Here is a 19,348-nt window from a genome sequence, read left to right as displayed (position 1 = left end):
TTGAAAAATGAACCACTTGTTTACATGCCTAAATACGAATTAGGAGAGTAACTTTAGACAACCATTGTTTTTAAACCTTGGCTTTTGTGTGTATATTGTAACTGTTTATAAAGCATGAATGACAGCGATAAACCCAAGATTTCATCCAGAGGGAAAATAATTTGGCCTAGAACTGGAATAGCTCATGGTGTTTCAAGTTTTCTAGTCACCAATGCATGGAAGCACACTGGGTTGTTCAAAAAGACCATCCAAGAACTCTCTGCATTGGGTTCTTCAGCTTGCCACTTTCCCCCTTGTTTTTCCACTCCCCTCTCCTCTTTTCATTTGTCTTTAAAAGCCTGTCCCTTTTATCCTCATTTTCTCTGCTCCACTGATTTTCCTTTAGCTTCTAAAACTCTCTGAAACTTTATCATTTGTTTCCACTAGTCCATTGCCACTTCATCTCCGTAATATAAATTTCAGACCCTCGCACTATCACTCTCTTTCACAAAGGAGATGCAGTTTCTGGTGTCACTTATTCACCTGGCCAATCCAGCAGCCCTTTCTCAGGCAGACCTTCCACTGAAGTCCGTGGGAGTGCAGGTCAGTTGTCAGTGCAGGTTGGGATAGTAAGGATTGGCAGGCAGTGTTAGTAGGAAGGCTTTGTCTAGCACGCACTATATGAAGCTCTAATAGGGGCTATAGGAATTCAAGCACTCAGACTCTATTTTCCTCCATTCAAGAAAAAAAGTCTGTTAATGAAACTTATTTTAAAAAAGTTACCTTTGGGACTTAAGATATATCAGTAAATAGGTGTGAAGACCACAATCAAAGAGCCTGTCTGTGCCCTCTTCTAACAATCTGTGTGACTATTACAGATATTGTTACGTTTATACTACTATCACCAATCATGGTGTCAAGGGTTACTTATTTATTAATTATTACTATTATTGATCTAGTCCATGCCAGCAGTGTGCTCAGGGTTGTACGTGGCACATTTTAAAGGGCTTTTCAACAGACATTTGGATAATGAAGAGTGAACAGTTTTCAGCCAAAAATGATAAAGTAACATAAGAAAAAACTCCCACAAATTTCTGATGTTCAAGATTTTTGTAACTATTTTCAGTGTTAAAAGTAGAGGTCCAAGGTGTCTTTTCTTAATCAGGCCTCAGTCCTAAGCATCAGTGGGAATTCAGGGTGCTCAGCACAGAACCTCACACTATTAATATGGAAGCAAGACTTTGTTTACTATTTGTGCAGTCATGGAAAGTGTCTGCTGAATATCAGGAGAACTTCCTGACAGGGACACTCAACCATGGAAGAGCTAGAGGCCCATTACTTCAGATTGTTTAACAATGAGTCAGACAAGTGAACTGGGTATGAAAGAGAGGGAGAAAGGAAAGACATACTATATTTTACTTCGATTGGTGTGTGTTTTTCAACAGTTAGCCTACAGTGCCCTCTGGTGGTTTTCAATGGAAAGTCCCCAGCTTCTTAAATCTGAATTGCCTGGATACAAATACAAGACATGCTTCTTTTCATCACTGTCTGTGCTGTTGCTTAATTGTTTAGGGCCACAGGATACCCTGATCTACACACCACAGAGAGGGGTAAAAGGAGGCAGAAAAGATCCAAAACTGAAGTGGGAGAAGTGTAAACAGAAGTATTTCAGAAGATTGTCTCAAGAGACCACAGAGACCCAACAGCCTCTCGCCAATGTTGGGGTTCTGTAGCGCTGGTGCAGTGGGGCTGAACAGGGGAGCAGTCACTCTTTAGTGGCCTGTTCCCTGGCACATTTCCTAGTGGGAATCTACTCAAAAGTTACAGCTGCTAAAACACCACCCTCTGCATTACTGAAGCAGAACTGTTTAATCATAAAAAGAACAGGAGTACTTGTGGCACCTAGAGACTAACAAATTTATTAGAGCATAAGCTTTCGTGGGCTACAACCCACTTCTTCGGATGCATAAGTACTCCTGTTCTTTTTGCGGATACAGACTAACACGGCTGCTACTCTGCTACTCTGAAACCTGTTTAATCATACTCCCCTTGTTTGCCTTTGTCTGTTATACAGCTCTCTTCTACTATTTTTGTCCTGTGTAGGGAGTTGCAGACTGTGATCAAGCCACCTTTTAGCTTTCTCTTGTATAATGTAATCAGGTTGAGATCCTTGTGTCTCTTGTCGTAAATCAGGTTTTCCAGACCCCAAATCATTCCTGTAGCTCTTCTCTGGACCTTCTCCAGTTTTTCAGCATCCTTTTTTATAGCATGGACACCAGAACTGGGCACAGCATTCTGACTGATGAAGGCCTTTAAAGTGAATATTGCTGCTTACTATACATGTGATAAAAATGATAAAAATAATCCCTGTGCTTCCTGCCAGATGGAGCCACAACACCCTTTGTGAGAAGGGACGTCTGACAAAGGAGTCTGTGCGTAGTGCGCTAGGGCAAAATTAAGGCTTGTGATGAGGTGATTTGCAATCATCCTCTGCAGTTGATTTAAGCAAACAGAATAGAAACTAGGGTTGCCAACTTTCTAATCCCACAAAACAGAACACCCTTGCCCCACCCCTGGCCCTGAGGCCCTGCCCCTGCCCCTGCCCCTTCTCTGAGGCCCCTCTCCCTGCTCACTAAATCTCCTCTTCCTTCTTTCTCTTGCTCTGTCCCACCCTCACTCACTTTCACCGGGTTGGGTCAGGGGGTTGGGGTGTGGGAGGAGATGAGGGCTCTGACTGGGGGTGTGGGCTCTGGGGATGAGGGGTTTAGGGTGCAGGAGGGGGCTCCGGGCTGGGGTAGGGGGTTGGGGTGTGAGAAGGGGCATGTAGTATGGGCTCTGGGAGGGAGTTTGGGTGTGGGAGGGGGCTCAGGGCTGAGGCAAGGGGCTGGGGTGCGGGAGTGGGTGCGGGGTGTGGTCTTCAGGAGGGAGTTTGGGTGAGGGACGGGGCTCAGGGCTGGGGCAGGGGGTTGGGGTATGGGAGGGGGTTTGGGGTGCGGGCTTACCTCAGGCGGCTCCCGGAAGTGGCTGGCATGTCCATCTCCTAGGCGGAGAGGCCAGGAGGATCCATCCGCTGCCCGCGCCCGCAAGCACCGCTCCCACAGCTCCCATTGGCTGCAGTTCCCAGCCAATGGGAGCTGTGGAGCTGGCACTCAAGGCAGGGGCAGCACACGGAGCCTTCGTGGCCGCCCCTACGCCTAGGAGACGGACATGCCAGCTGTTTCTGGGAGCCACACAGAGCCAGGGAGCCTGCCTTAGCCCCACTGAACTGCCAACTGGACTTTTAGTGGCCTGGTCAGTGGTGCTAACCGGATGCACATGGGTCCCTTTTCGACCAGGCGTTCCGGTCAAAAACTGGACACCTGGCAACCCTAAATAGAACTCATCTCACAACACACATTTTTCAAATACCAAATGTGCAATTTGACAGATAGCCTAACTCTCTGGTGCCAATTAAGGACTCAGCGGTTAGAACTTGCTACATTACATAAGGTTTGGCAACATTTAAAACATTCATACTCTGTACGGTAAATACTATGCCAAGGACTGAGCCTGCCCCTCCCTTCATGGTTTGTGTGCATTACTAGCATACAGGTAACAATCAGACTTATTTTGCCGATAAAGCAGAGACTTTCTGGCAAATGATTATTGACAGCGGCGGCTCCAGGCACCAGCGCTCCAAGCGCGTGCCTGGGGCAGCAAGCCACTGGGGGCGCCTGCCAGTCCCTGCGAGGGCAGCAGTCAGGCTGCCTTCGGCGGCATGCCTGCGGGAGATCCACTGGTCCCGTGTATTCAGCGGCAGGTACGCCGAATCCGCGGGACCGGCAGACTGCCCACAGGCATGCCGCCGAAGGCTGCCTGCCGTGCTTGGGGCAGCAAAAAAGCTAGAGCCGCCCCTGATTATTGAGGCCTCTCTTTTGAGAGCTAGACAGCTACAAGGAACAAATTTCTTCTGGCAGATCAATACCAGATCTGCACTCAGACAGTGCTCTGTATACGTGCAATGAACTTGCATTGATATCAGGGATAGTTCTATATATGCACAGCAGGGAAATCACAAGATCGGAGCCAGGACTGCCGACGGGGGGCAGGGGAAAGAAAGGGCAATTGCACAGGGGCCCGGGTGATTTAAAAGGGCCCAGGGGGCCCCGGCCGCTGCCACCGGCAGCAAAGTGGAGCTAAGGCAGGCTTCCTGCCCTCCCTCACTCTGCGTTTCTCCTGGAAGTGGCCAGAATGGCCCTCCGGCGGGCGGAGGGACAGGGGGTCTCCGCGTGCTGCCCCTGCACAATGCCAACTCTGCAGTTCCCATTGGCCGGGAACTGCGGCCAATGCGAGCTGCGGGGGTGTTTCCTGTGGGCAGCAATGCGCAGAGACTCCCTGAGCCCCCCACCTAGGAGCTGCAGCCAGAGGGGTGTGCCGGTCGCTTTCGGCAGCCACACAAGGTAAGTGCCAACTCCCTGCCCCCCTCCGTCACCCCAACCCCCTGCCTTAGCCTAGAGCCCACACCCAAACTCCCTCCCAGAGCCCGCACTCCGCACCCCCTCCTGCAACCAAACTCCTGCCCAGAGCCTGCACCCCGCACCCCCTCCTGCATCCCAATTCCCTGCCCCAGCCTGGTGAAAGTGAGTGAGGGTGCGGGAGAGCGAGCGAGATGGAGGAGGGATGGAGTGAGCAGGGGGCAGGGCCTCGGAGAAGGGGCGGGGTAGGGACATTGCCTCAGGGAAGGGATGGGACAGGGGGAGGGGCAAGGGTCTTTGGGTTTGCGCAGTTAGACAGTTGGCAACCCTACCGGGCAGGCATGTGGAAGCCCTGGCTGTGCCGGAAGAGTGAGCCCAGCACTGCAGCCAGCAGCTCTCTGGGCACCAGCCAGCGCAGGTGCAGCACTGCCCAAATGTCAGGCAGACCGCGTCCGTATGGGCGCAACTTGTACGTGCGTGGGGGCCCATTGACTATTCTCCCCTGGGGCCTGGAATTGCTATTGGCGGGCCTGATCGGAACAGAGACCAGCTGTGTAAACCAGGTCGGAGACATTTGTCCTTTAAGTTGATCCTACATTCATATCTAAATTTAATCTGTACAGTCCAGTCCAGCCAAAAAGACAAATTAGCTTGAAGTTTGGCTTGTGGTAAACACAGCTAGTAACTATTCTCTGCAAGTAAAGGGAGTTTTACCTGCATATAAAACCGCACAAGTCTCCTAAGAGAGAAACTAGTTAGGAAAAAAGTAGTTTTTGACTAAGGGTAAAATTTTCAAAAGCACCTAAATGACCTAGCAGCCTAAATCCCATTTTTCCAAAGCGATTTAGGGCCAAAACAACCTAAATCCCATTTTTATGGCCAAAGCAACCTAAATCCCATTTTTCCAAAGCGATTTAGGGCCAAAGAAACCTAAATCCCATTCTTAGGGCCAAAGCAACTTAAATCCCATTTTTCCAATGTGATTTAGATGCCTAAAGAAACAAATATTAGGAACTCAATGAGAATTAGGCATTGCTGCAATTTTTGGTGTCTAAATACTTTTAAAATCTGGCTTTTAGGCAGTTAGGAGCCTAAGTCCTATTGAAAGTCATTGTAGCTTAGTGCCTACTACAGCCCAGATTTTAAGATATTTAGTCATCTAACTCGCACTGTCCTTATGTCACTTTTGACTACGCCTAAATTACTTAGGAGGTTTTGAAAGTTTTACGCTAGATTCTTGAGGTGTTACATCAGTGAAAGGCAGAACTGCACTCATGTACCCAGTGTCCTATCATTTAGTGTCAACCTACAATTTGATGTACCACTGTGGCTAAAAATTAAAGAGTCAACTGGAAAATACAGTTGCTCTTGCATTACTACCCTGAGATCGTTATTCACTGGGCATCTCTGGAGAGTTTGGCACAAGCAAAGAAAGACAAGGAGATATGTCAATTGGTTACTGTAAAAGTCTCCTTCGGAAATATATTTTCATTTGCTGTGAGTTATTCCTAGTGGCATTTTGCCAGCATTTGCATAAGGTCTTTATCCCCTGGTTTTCTGAGCAGGATCTCCCATGTTCCGTTGTCTGATGTCCTTTCACAAACGAAACCCATGACAAGGTTATTCCTTGGAGACTGGCTGTAGTCAGATTCATTTGTGAAGAAAATGATGTTATTTTAATACAGGGAATTTCTGACAGAATAATTTGCTTTGATATTATGTAACAAAGAGAAATATAGAGTGTGTGTGACGAATCTAAAAATCCATTCAAAGGCTAGTCAAAACTCTTTCAATTTCCAGAGAAATTCAAATAGATCTATAGTGACAGCAGAAAAAATTCAGATAGAACAATAGCTGTAACCAAACCAAGCCATAGCTAAACAGTACATTTTCAGGGCAGCAGTCAGGGACATTTCTCTTTATCCCCATTCCTCTGAACTATCCACATTTAATCCTCCTCCAACTTAGACTGTTCTGGGAACTCGGTAACTGATTACAACGGTGTAGTTATCCATTTAGGGGTTGAGGTAAAGCCCATTGAACTGAATGAAAAGATTTTCATTTTCTTCACTGGTACCAAGTATCAGGGGGCAGCCGTGTTAGTCTGTATCCACAAAAACAACGAGGAGTCCGGTGGCACCTTAAAGACTAACAGATTTATTTGGGAATAAGCTTTCGTGGGTAAAAAATCCACTTCTTCAAGTCCATGCATCTGAAGAAGTGGGTATTTTACCCACGAAAGCTTATGCCCAAATAAATCTTTTAGTCTTTAAGGTGCCACTGGACTCCTTGTTATTTTCTTCACTGGAGTTTGGATCAGCATAAGTGAGAGTAGAATCAGGCCAGATTCCCCGGGTTCCAGATGTTCAATAGCTCCCCATTGATGGGAATTATTTTTCCCTACTTTGTATATTTTTCTGTGATTTGCATTATCACTAGCTAAATATGTTATACTTTAAATGGCACAGTCCACATCTTCTAGTGCTTTTTGTGTGGCTCCTCCATTCACAAATGAATCCCAGCCACTCTATTTTTTTTTATGAATACCACTTTGAAAATCTAAGTTAGCATGAGAGACTGGAAGATGTGATAGATGTTCTGAGAGCTAGAATGTGAGACATTTAAACATCTTGCTAGGAATGTCTATGTGGAAGAACATGAGACGCAGGAGAGGTGACATCACCTGCTAACATCTGTGGGATTAAGAGCAAAATGTCTACCAATCTAGAACTGAAATAATTATATTACTCCCAAAGGCCTGGATCCTGCAGTGTGTAGTGTCAGCAGATCCCTGCCCATTAATTTCAATCGGCCACCATGGACGCTTGCACAGTGTAGTTGGCTGGAGTGCGGTCTACTATGACTTCAGTGGGCTTTGGATCATGTCCTAAAACAGCCTGACCATTGAGTACAGCTGGCCAGGTGCAACTCTGTTGTGCTTGGCAAAGCTAGCTGTGCCCATAGGCATCTCTGGCAGTGGCATGGAGTACTGGAGAAAGGAATGAAAAATGATTCTCTGGCACCAACAGGACTTTGCCCTTTGGCAAGTCACCAAACAGCTCCACCCATCATTACAGGACAATCTATGTAGGCTTGGGCTTCCTTTCATACTAATCAGCATGACACATGATGTTAGAAGCTAAGCAGCACAGTGGGTGAGTACAGTAGCTTTTCACCTCTTGAAAGCTGAGGTCACATCCTGGCATATGTCACAAGTGAAAATGAGAGGGGTGATCTCCACCCATTCCATACAGGACATTAGTGTACATCCGGAAGGACCAGAGGGCGCCTCAGATATGGACATACAGCTCCCACTGAAGTCAGTGGCAGTTCTACATTCACATCAGAGGGCACAGGACTGGAACATCAGGAATGCTGCATGTGAGGACTGGAATTCTACTCTATGTAGGTTCTTATAATACCCTCATCACCATAGTATCTGAGCGCCTTCCAATAGTGCATTAAGTGATGTGACTAACATCTGTGAGGGGAGGATTAGTTTAGCTGTGGGTGGAAGCTCACAAAGAACATATCCAGAGCGTAAATCACTCTTGCAAGATTTGTTAGGTCTTTGCTTTTATGAAAGATAACTTCACAAACACATAAGTTAAATGTTTAGAAAAAATCACACATATTGTGCACACATGTTCAGCTACTGTGTAAAATCTCATTCACAAAACATTAAGGGATTGATTCAACACCCCTTAAAGTCAATGGGAGTCTTTCCATTGACTTCAATGAGAGTTTGATTAGACCTTATTTGCTTTGGGTCCAATTATGATCCTAGTTACCCTAACATAAATGCTGTAGCAGCGCCACCAAAATTGTTGGAGTTACTCCTAATTTACACAGCTATAGCTGAGAATTGGGAGTTGCCCATTGGTTAGGGAGGTGGTGTAGCGCACTGTACTTGGACTCAGGATTCTACTCCCAGCTCTACCACTGGCCTGCTGTGTGACTTCAGGCAAGTCTCTTTACATCTCAGTTTCTGCATCTGTAAAATGGGGACGATGATATTTACCTCTTTTGTAGCTCACTTAGATGTATTATTATTATGAGCAATTCTAGATCAAATTGTCCACTCTACTATGGGAGGAGATGAAACCTCAGAAGCTCCACAAACATGAAGGGGAAAAGAAACCACAACAGTTGATCTGCAAAGATGCTTTTTAAAATTCTCTCGTATAGACTATGCTTAAAGCACATTTGCACTAATAAAATCCAAACAAAGTCAGGAGATGGTAAAGTAAGGCAAAACTTTTTCAACTGTATGTTAATGAAGGTTAATTTGGTTGCAGTGCATAGATGTAAGATTTTCTCTTTTTTGCTTGTCTGGTTAAATTTGTAGTTTAATGTAGTATGTGTGTCTGAGTAAATCCCACAAAATGCAAAGATGTGCAGTGCTGCCGAGTTAACATTATGTGGAAAACTTTGCTGACATTTTCAAAAGTGGATGCCAAAAGTTAGGCCCTTAAATATATGATTTATCAAAATCCTGAGCACTTTGTAGCTCTTAATGAGGTCAGTAAGAGCTGCTGCATGCTTAGCACTTTGAAAATAAGGACAATCATTTGGGAGCCTAACTTTATGGTCAGTTTACTTTTTTTTTTTTTTTAAGTATAGACCCCTAATGTTTGCATTTCCTGACATCTCTTGACTTTCCTTTAACATTGCATTGATGTTGACTTTTTACATCAATTTTTTAAAAATAAAATGTGGCTGTATGCATGTTTCAACATAAGGACAAAGGGTAACAGTTCCAAAAGCACCTACATCTCATTTTCAAAAATGACATCAGAATTTAGGAACCTAAGTTGCATTGAAAGTCACTGGGATTTGAGCTCCTAAGGCCTAAGTCTCTTTTAAAAAATGGGACGCAGGCTCCTAAGCCATTTAGGATCTTAAAAAAAAACATTACCCAAAATTCTGTGTCTGATTTGCATTTGTTCTGCATTTGGTATTCTAGCCTGCCTGCCAACACCATCAGTGTATCTCTGTGTATAGAGACAGCACAAAATATGCAGCGGGATCCACAGGGAGATTTAGAAAGCAGAATTTTGCACTAACTTTGTTGACATGTCCTGCAGGCCCACTGGCTAGGCACAGACAGGGAGCAGCAAAACAGCAAGGTGGTCAAGGACCAACCTTTTTTTTTTAAGAAAGAGAAATATTGTTTAAAAGGCTCAGATTCCCCTAGCTGATGCCTGATCCTAGATTGACCCAAAAGAAAAAAAATGTTAGTTCAGGTGGTGTTTGGAATCAGCTGCTCCTCTGTTCAAGGTTCCACTGCCTGCCTCAAACATGCTGTATCACTTTTCCTGTTAATGCACTGGAATTCTGGAATTGTGGATATTAAGGAATAAATTGAGAGAATTGCTTTTAGGTGGACTGGAATAAGAAGGATCCGCTAAGTGCCCTTGACTTTGCAGGTGGCACTATAGAGCTTTGCAAGTGCAAAAGACAACCAAGATTCGCTGAGTTCAGAAAATCTGCTGTTAACTCAAAGATGATTCATATCAGGGAAAGCATATTAGTAAGGAGGTGGAGGAGGTTTCTTCAGGAAAACAACATAAAGTGAAATGTTTCACTTAATCGGGCAGCCCAATTACAGTGTGGAGATCAAAGGAGAGCTGAATTGGAGAAGTGAGGAATGCATTCCAACCTATAAAGATCAGGAGCAACAGAGAGATTAGCCTACAAATAATAAGTGACACCTGTGTAACCTCCATGTTTTATATACATGCTTATTACAGCAGGAAAGCCAACCAGAGAGCGGGCTAGTGAGAGTTTTTGGCGGAGAGTGTTGGCTTTGAAGGATGCTTCCCTTCGGGTTCAATCTAGTTAGAATGAGATGTACAGCACCCCCACTACCTGCATCTGCATTGAAACTGCAGAGGGGATAAGAGAGGTGAAATATGATCAGTGCTGGATGTTACGGTGAGGAGCTCTACAGAAAAGTGAGAGAGACCCAGAGTAAGGAAGAGAACACATCTGAGAATCTCATATTAGTTTTAATCGTTTTACAGTTTTTCAAAAAATGTAATGCACTGAAAAACAAAGAACCCAGGAACCCAGGGTTTGTGAGGTTCTTAGATACTAGTGATTATAGCCATAACAGTAGACAGATTAAAAGACTTTCCCCCTAATTTAATCAAAATCCTGCCTTCTACCTGACATCAGAACCTTATAAAGTCCTGATTATAAATGTGAAAACCTTCAGAATACATTTTAATCAGAGTTTTTGGAGATTTAGTCTTCTAATGTTAATGGTAGCTTCCTGGGTAGTGTTTTCTAGTGACAACAGAAGTTATTCAATCTCAATTTTTAAGACCCAAAAGAAAATCAGAATGAAGTAGGCTTGCTTTTCAAATGGACCTCAATTTCAGATCTGCCGGCTGTTATTTTGATTTGTCCCTTTAATCAACTCCCAAATTCCAGCATACTGTATTTCAATTATTTCACCCTTGTTTAATTCCCATTATATCCTGGAGGTTCCAATTAACACCACTGGGACAGGCATGGCCGAAAGAAGCATCACACGCTGACCAAGCCTAGGAGTATGGTGTATCAGTGATTCCTGAACTAACACCAGAGGGCAGGCAAACAATGCAAGAAAGAAACTGATGCAAACAAGGGATCCTGCTGCTTCTATACAGTTTAGCATTGTGGAGTCATGATATCATGGTCATGCTGGGAGTTTATCGCTAACACAAATTGCCACAGGAAGCATTTTGTCAAAATTTCAATATCAGCGCAGTCACAGCATATATAGTGAACAGCTTTATTTACTTAGGAGATAACGTTAGTTGAGTAGAATGTTAAATTAGGGTAACAGTCTCCAGCTTCTGTATAAATGCTTAAAGGAAGCCAATGCATCTCTGGGAGCCCAACATCAAAGGGAATACATTTCACAGTGTATTCATTTTTTAAGCAACCCATAACATATAACATAAGAAATATAATGAATCCAGGAAGAGCTCTGGACACCCTAATTGTGTCTTAGCACTTATGCAGATCTTTCCATTTTCCAAATACTAATTTATTAGGGGCAAAATTGTACCTATTTTGCATAGCCCTGAGCAGTACTAAGGTACCCCATGCTAGAGGGACCACAGGTGACATTTGACCTTGAGGGGTAGTGACTCCAGCATCCAGGGAGCACTCAAAAGGTAACACACTTAAATCATGCAGCATACCTCACCTCCTATCCCCCGACATGCCTAGCAAGCTTTACTGGTTGGCATATAGGCAGGGAGGAATCATGGCTCCAACTACATCTCATCCCCTCTTTTGGGTTCTCTACTACATAGTGGAGGGTCTTGGTACTAGCACTGTGCTCCCTTGATCAGAGGGGATGCAAATCTGCCCAGAACCTTATGTGGCAGCACAACACAAAGAGAGGCTCCTCTTTCAGATCTGGATTCTTGCCCCGCTCCCCCAAAGTTAAAGACTATTCATATCCAGGCTTTTGGTTTAGCCTGTTACAAGATGGGGGCCTTGTCATTTCATTTTAATTTGGATCCTGATTCAGGTCATTATCATCAAGGCACCTCCCAAAGGGATGTAGTCTCCTTGCAGATCAATCACCACTGGGATCAATCTCTAGCTAGGTCCTTAGGACAATCTGGCTGAATGTTCAGTCTGTGTCCATCATTGGCCATCTCACTGCACCACCAAATCTTTTGATGACTATGTGCTGAGCAGCAGCATTCCTTGGTAAACAGGCTTTGTAATTTGTTGGTCTTCCTCCTATTATGTCCATACCAGAAAAGCCGACGAAATTGAACTTGTGCTGATGGAGATCCATTGCTGACTGTGTCCTACCACTTAATATGGAGCTGAAATGGGCAAGAGTTTCTCTGCCACTGAGGAAAAAATGCCCAATGAAAACTTGTGAAAGGCCATTCCCGTATCCTGATTGTTGGCGGAATATGTAAAATTGGTGCCTGGAATGTTAAGCCGCTCTCATCAAGCTGTTGAAAAGTCTGATTGTTGATATCTGTGCCTTATTGTTGATATCTGTTGATATCTGTGCCTTATCTGAAGCACACTGCCCAGAACCAATGAAAAAAGAGTTGAGGACTATACGTTTTTGTTCTCATACTGCCCTCAGGGGTTGCTTGAGCAGAATGGCTATTGTACTTTCACCCAATGCCCAAACAGGAACTGCAGCTGTGGCAGATAACTAATGAGCAATTTATCCTGACTGGGATACTAAATACTAAATCCCCAAATTTAAAAGATGTTCAGATCTGGGATTGTTCCATCTCAGTAAAGACAAAAGATTCCAGTATTAAAAATACTCAGTATAAATAGATATAATGTAAACATGCACTACTGTATAATTAAAGTAAATTATTGTAACCACTTTGAGAGCACTTTCCCTACTCAACCCTTGTTCAGGAAAACTCTTACTGACGTCTACTGACAAAAGATTGAGTAAGGAGGCCCTTAGTATTTGACCCTAACTTTTTATGGAACCATTCTCTCATAGCTGTTATCAGGTGTTTAAAGGAAGTAGCTGCAGACTTACGGGAAGGGTTATGGAAAGTATCAGTTTATCTTTAAATCTTGCAACCTTTAAAATTTCTTTCAGATGTGGACATCCAAAACAGTGCTACAGATCAGTGCTGACAGGATCACTGACACACACACTTCCTTCCTTGTGAATCTCAGTTCAGGCATGTGATGGCTAATACGCAAAAAAAATGATCCCTCTATCAGGGCAGAAGCTTTAGCACGTTCATCTTTCCTAGGCATGGCAGGCGTTTCAGAAGAGTAATTCCAATTATATAGACCTGTGACAGTTTCTGTTTTTGTGGGCACTATTTTATGCCTATGAGTAACTGCACCTGCATTTTTTAGTAATGAGCTGTGAGTGCAAGTGTTGATTAGTTCTAGCCCAAATTGTCAAATGTGGCTTCTACTTTTGGGTACCTCAAATTCTGGATGGCAGTTAGAGACACTTAGTGCCTGATTTCTGAATCGCACCTCCCACGTATTCCACTCAGGCCCTAGGTTAGGTATTTCAGGTTGGGCAATCATAAACTGTGGTGGCATTCTAAATTAGAGTACTCAATTGAAAATCTAGATCAAAATGCCTACCTGTTTGCATGTGTGTAACAGGGTGGGCTGCACTGTTATGAACCAGGGGGCCTGCTCGTGCCCCTTATTAGGCAGGGGGTCGAGTGTTCCCTACAAAAGGCTGAGACAGCTCAGTTGGAAGGGGAGCTGTAGAAAGGAAGTAGGTTTCTGTGGCTGGGCCAGGAACAGGAGATAGAAAAGCAAAGGGAAAGGCCTTGGGACCCCTGCAGCCTGAGTTGATCAGAGGAATAGTATTGTTTTGTGTTACTCTGTGAGTTTTGTGTTTGAATTAATAAACTGTGCCCTGCAGCATGGGCCTGAAAGAGACTTTGGGCATGGCATTAGTCCTTTCTGGGTTGGGCAGACAATCAGCTTATAATATGCTAGTATTTATCACAGATGTCTAATTACTATTGGTGCCTGCAGATAGCTGAGAAAAAGAAGAGGGGGGGGGAATAAAGGAGAAATGGGGAATGACAAGAACACATAGGAGTGAGAGATGGACTGAAAGGAAGAGCAAAAATTAGATACTGAATTACTGCCTGAGACAGAGGCAACCTCAGGCCATAAAATATGTCCTTGCTCTACTCTGTCATATAATCAGTTTCTCACAGCAATGTGTGATTGTGTAGGATCATGGATAGGAAGGGAAAAGGCCCATAAGACAATCTCTATTAAGATGTGGACTACTCTGCAAAGTTTGAGAACTTCTGTTCTAGTGCTCCGTCCAGTCTATATTTATATGTCTCCATCTACACAGGGCTTCTGTTGCTCTCCTCTCATCCCCAAAGTGGAACTGTCACTCTTATCTACATGTGGTTAGGCTGGTCCAAAATTTTCCAATTCAATATTTTGTTTTATTTTTAAATGGGGGAAATTTGTCATAAAAATTATCATTTTTTTGATCAACTAGAGAGTTTTTTAACCTTTTTTTCAATATTTGAAATATTCATTAAATTATAAATTTTGAAATTTAAAAAAGGTGGGGTGGGTTTTTCCCCCCCCCCAATTTTCCACCCTTTTCCTCCTCAGGGTCTAGCAGGTTACTACTGGAAAGTATTTCCTGATTTAAGCTTTACTTTTTCCTCCCATGGATCAGTTTTTCACCAGAATAGCTTAAAATTTACGACAACTAATTACTTATGTTACTTTAAAACAACTTATATTAATGACAGACTCGAAATCAATGGTCACATCTAAGGGAACAGAATTTTATCAAAACCAAAGACTAAGATATAGCAAAACACAGAAACACAAGATTTAAACAAAATGTATCATCATCACTTAATAGTCATCAGAGAAAAGTCCTCTGCTATTTATGAAGTGTTGATGTCTCAGAGAGGATCTCCACCTACACATGGAAATATAGCCAGGAGGAGCCCAGAATGGGAGAGAACAATCAGGAAATAGACAGTCTGGGTACAATGTTATCTCAGAGAAACGGAAGAGTTATATATAAAAAGGGGTAGGTAGAAGTCTGAGCTGTCAACATGAGGAGGGTTGAGAGGATAATTTAAAACATCCTGAAAGGAAAATACAAGTTACTCATTCAGAAAAATAAAATATGGGACAATGGTCATTGAGTAAAAATAGAAGTATATAATTAAAGAGACACTTACTGTACCAGGCCGGGGGTATGGGATACGTCCTTCGTATTGTACCCATCGATGATCCACACTTTCTTTGTGAGCGTAAGGGCCATTGAAAACAGCTCTGATATCAGCCATGCTGTACACACAAACTGCAGAGCCCTTGAATACAGAGCTGAAAGAAATGAAGAATGTTTATAAGCACATTTTAAAATCTTCAGTATAGGCCTGATCCAAAGCCCACTGAAGACAGTTAAAAGACTTCCCCTGATTTTGATGGACTTTGGATCAAGTCCTATACCTGAGAATTATAATAACTGAGGTTGGTGCTAATTATGTATGGTACAGATTACTGCTTTGGCCTGAAAACTCATACTTAATATAACTGTGAATTAGAGTTTAAAACTTTGGTCTACTGGAGACTAGGTTTGTTAACCTTTTGGCCATCCTGAAAAAAACATCTTTTATCTTGGTGGGTGAAGGGATCCAGAGACCTCTTATTCCTTATTATGATTAGGACTTTGGGGTGTGAATTTTAGAGATTGAAGGACAGCCCATTACATTCAGTTTGTATTTGACATTCTGTATTTTAATTCTTGTTCAGGCAACCAGAGTATTAGAGAGGCATGTGGTAGGAGCACTGTAAACCAAAAATAAATAAATAAATAGTTGTGTGTCTTTTCTAACAAAGACAGTTGAATGATCTAACCAAAACCAAGCCGTAGGCAAACGTGTTAATCTTACACTTTGTGTGACAAAATGGACATCCATTCACTTCTGTATAGCTTCAGTGGCTATGTAATCTTTTAGGGCAAGATCCTGTAATTCAGTTCAATTTTTGTCAGTTTGTTTACTGAATTGTATGAAGGTTCCAAGAGGCTTTGTTGCATATGGCATGGATCCTATCAATATTGTATTCAGGGGCGGCTCTAGCTTTTTTGCTACCCCAAGCACAGCAGGCAGGCTGCCTTCGGCGGCTTGCCTGCCGGAGGTCCCCGGTCCCGCAGATTCGGCAGCTTGCCTGTAGGAGGTCCGCCGGTCCCGCGCCTTCGGCATACCCGCCGTCGAACTGCCACCGAATCCACGGAACCGGCGGACCTCCCGCAGGCAAGCCGCCGAAAGCTGCCTGACTGCCGCCCTCGCAGGGACCGGTAGGGCGCCCCCCGTGGCTTGCCGCCCAGGCACGCTCTTGGAGCGCTGGTGCCTGGAGCCGGCGCTGATTATATTAATTCATACTGTTCTTATAGTTGACATTTACAGTCTCTTTCATCCTTTGCACACTGCACTGAGACCCCAGGGACCTCAGTTCTACTCCTGGCTCTGCCACTAATCAACTGTGTGACCTGGGACAAGTCAAGTAATTTCTCTGTGTCACTCTCCAGCCTTGACAGCTCCCCCTTTGGTTGGTCTATTTAGATTATCAACTCTTCAGGACGAGGACTCACTTACTATGTGAATGCTCTGCGTCTAGCCCAAAGGCACCCTAATCTTGGTCAGGGCATTTATGTGCTACTGTAATACAAATCAATAATAAAGACTACTACAAACTGATACAGAAATTATATCTAGAATGACTACGTTCCATTCCATCTGCAGCAGGTAGATTACATGACACACAAAAACTACATTGAACATTATTAAGATGGGGAGTCAAATACTCAAAAGTTAGGATGCCAGAGGTAAAATTGCCAGTGCAAACTTAACTCGCCCCCTTGTGTGTATACATTATGATGCTGTCTCTAATTACATGATCACACACTATTTTATCCACAGGACTTCTGCCTCATTCAGTTCACAGGATGCAGGGTGCTCACTTAATCAGCAGTTATTCAATATCTTGTTGTAACCTTATTGTTCAATGTGTGACCCCATTTTCTGCACACTATTCAAACCATGCTCTGAAAACAGAATTATTAATTTCCTCATTGGATGTTCTATGATGTTCATCACTATAATATCTGAGTACTACACCAACATTAATTAATCTTCCAGCCCCACTCCCCTCCTTATTACCATCCCCACCTATTATGCTGATGTGTTCCTCTAAAGTGCTTTATTGCAAAAAGTGACCTACAGATGTATCACCTTGACATGTGATATTGTTTGATCTCACAAGGTAATCAAGTATCAGAGGGGTAGCCGTGTTAGTCTGGATCTGTAAAAAGCAACAGAGAGTCCTGATGCATCCGACAAAGTGGGCATTCACCCACGAAAGCTTATGCTCCAATACATCTGTTAGTCTTAAAGGTGCCACAGGACTCTGTTGCTTTTTACAAGATAATCAGGGTCTGGCAGCAAAGGAGAATGAATTTATTTCAATAGGAGCTGTTGGGTACTCTGTAAAGCTAGTCAATTTTTTTTTTTTAAATTTTGAAATGCAACATCTTGAAGATTTTTGTGAAAAATTCACCTGTTTCTCAACCGACTCTTTTTTAAACCAGGCACGTATTTAGATGCCTACATAAGGACTATGAAGCATAACTTTAGGCACACATTTTGGAAAATATTGGCCTAGGGGAATAGAGGTCAGTCCTGCAGGTCTTATTCTGGCAAGCTCCCTTTGACTTTAAGAGGTTTTTGCCTGTGAGGCCTTCAGGATTGGATTCCAGGGGCAAATGTGACCCTACACATACCTTGTAGTAGTGAAGACTCCATATACTAGAGGGTTTCTCTCATCTCTTGTGGAAAGTAAGAATATATCTTCTGTAATGGGAAAAGTTTCTTTTTATTAAACAGCCTATAAACATTTTCATATTTACCACCCTATCATTTGGAGCTTTGTAAACATAACATTAATCCTTACATCTGAATTTTCTGTCCTGTGAATTGTGCTGAAGTTTTGATGTCTGCCATCTGCTGTATTCCACCTGGAATCAGCTGAACTTCTCCCCAAATGGGAAAAGCCAAGTAAAAATAACAGGGCATAATTCTGATCACATTTACACCAGCTGTATACCAGGAGTAAAGTCAATGGAGTTGCCCACAGTATAAAACTGGTGTGAGTGAGATCAAAACACTGTCCTGAGTTTCTGAAAATCCAAAACACAGAGCAGATTACAGAACAAAATAGTAAAGATCAGTTCAACTTACGTAGCTCATCAAAGTGTGTGTCTGCTCCCTCAGGGCCAGGTATTGAGCACACCAGTCTTGCTTTCAGGAAAGTTGTCCACTTGTTTATTAGGCTCCGTTGACCTCCCATATCATTCTAATTTAAAAAATAAAGTTTTGCTTAATGACTAAATAAGATAATTTTACATAAGCATCTAAAATATCTGCTGATCCCCTTCTGAGCAGTGTTTTACAGGGCGTATTTCTAGTCCGCCCTTTCTATATTTAAAGTAGAAAAGGGATTAATGGGAAATGTTTAACACAAACATACATCTCACAAGAAATGCTTAAGATCGCAGGTGCAGGAAGACCTGCTGTATTTAAGGCTGCAGAGTGGTTTTCTTTGTAACCTCATTTTTAGTTACTCATAGCCTTGGGGCTTTCAACTTTGGGGCTGAAATTTGAATGGTTTGGTATTATCCCAATTGTGATTGTATTCTTTTACTCCTTGTGCTGAAAAAAGCCTAGTTTGAACAAATAAACTAAAAAAAAATGTTTTGTTCAAACTTTGAACAAAACCAAAATTTTGAAACCCCCCTTTTTACAGTTTATTTGGTCAAACTAGCCATTTTTCAGTACAAAGAAAGTAAAAGAATACATTTTACCCCATTATACAAAAATCTGTTTGCAAAGTTTCTTTGAACAGCTCCACAGCTGAAATGCCCAAAGCCACACCTCTCCCAGCCATGTAATCTCTTCTTGTTAAGAGACAGTCATTCTGGAATCAATGGTTCTCTAGGAATTTTTTTATATACAGAATAATGGTGCAGATCATTTGGGGCGGAGGTCCCAAAGACAAATTACTGTACCTACCAATGGTTCTACAAACATACATATGCTATTTGTTATGTGTACACAGTTCACAGGGAGGTTTGTGAGAGGGCAAAATTTGATCAAATTACTATATCCTACGTTCTTGGTGAAGTATTCCTCTAAATTCCATTCTAGATAATTTCCCCTGAGCTACCCTCATAGCACTAACAAACAATGCTCAAAGGTTTGGGGATTTTCTAATGTATCAAGTATAAAATAAATGGGATACCATGACCAAAACAGTTTCTGAAATATTAATATGCTTAACACAATGTACTCATGAGTTGTCAAAAAATGAAAAAAGGAGTTGATTCTGGAATG

At 42.9% G+C, this 19,348-nt stretch overlaps 1 protein-coding gene across 2 annotated transcripts in view; it reads right to left on the bottom strand.

The window, feature by feature from the left end:
• Positions 1-19,348, bottom strand: part of LOC112117804 (semaphorin-3D) — a 176,922-nt gene that overhangs the window by 29,496 nt on the left and 128,078 nt on the right. For both annotated transcript variants that reach the window (XM_026648654.2, XM_026648653.2), the window contains 3 exons: positions 18,197-18,311; positions 17,740-17,809; positions 15,137-15,281 (listed from right to left, as the gene is read on the bottom strand). In XM_026648654.2, coding sequence (XP_026504439.1) covers positions 15,137-15,281; positions 17,740-17,809; positions 18,197-18,311 — 330 coding nt within the window. The remainder of the gene's footprint in view (positions 1-15,136; positions 15,282-17,739; positions 17,810-18,196; positions 18,312-19,348) is intronic.

Source organism: Terrapene carolina, unplaced genomic scaffold (genome assembly GCF_002925995.2).
Source record: "Terrapene carolina triunguis isolate 2854851 unplaced genomic scaffold, T_m_triunguis-2.0 Scaffold68, whole genome shotgun sequence".
NCBI classification, from domain to species: Eukaryota; Metazoa; Chordata; order Testudines; family Emydidae; genus Terrapene; species Terrapene triunguis.
The sequence above is the reverse complement of the archived record's forward strand: the minus strand, read 5'-3'. Positions and strand labels throughout refer to the sequence as shown.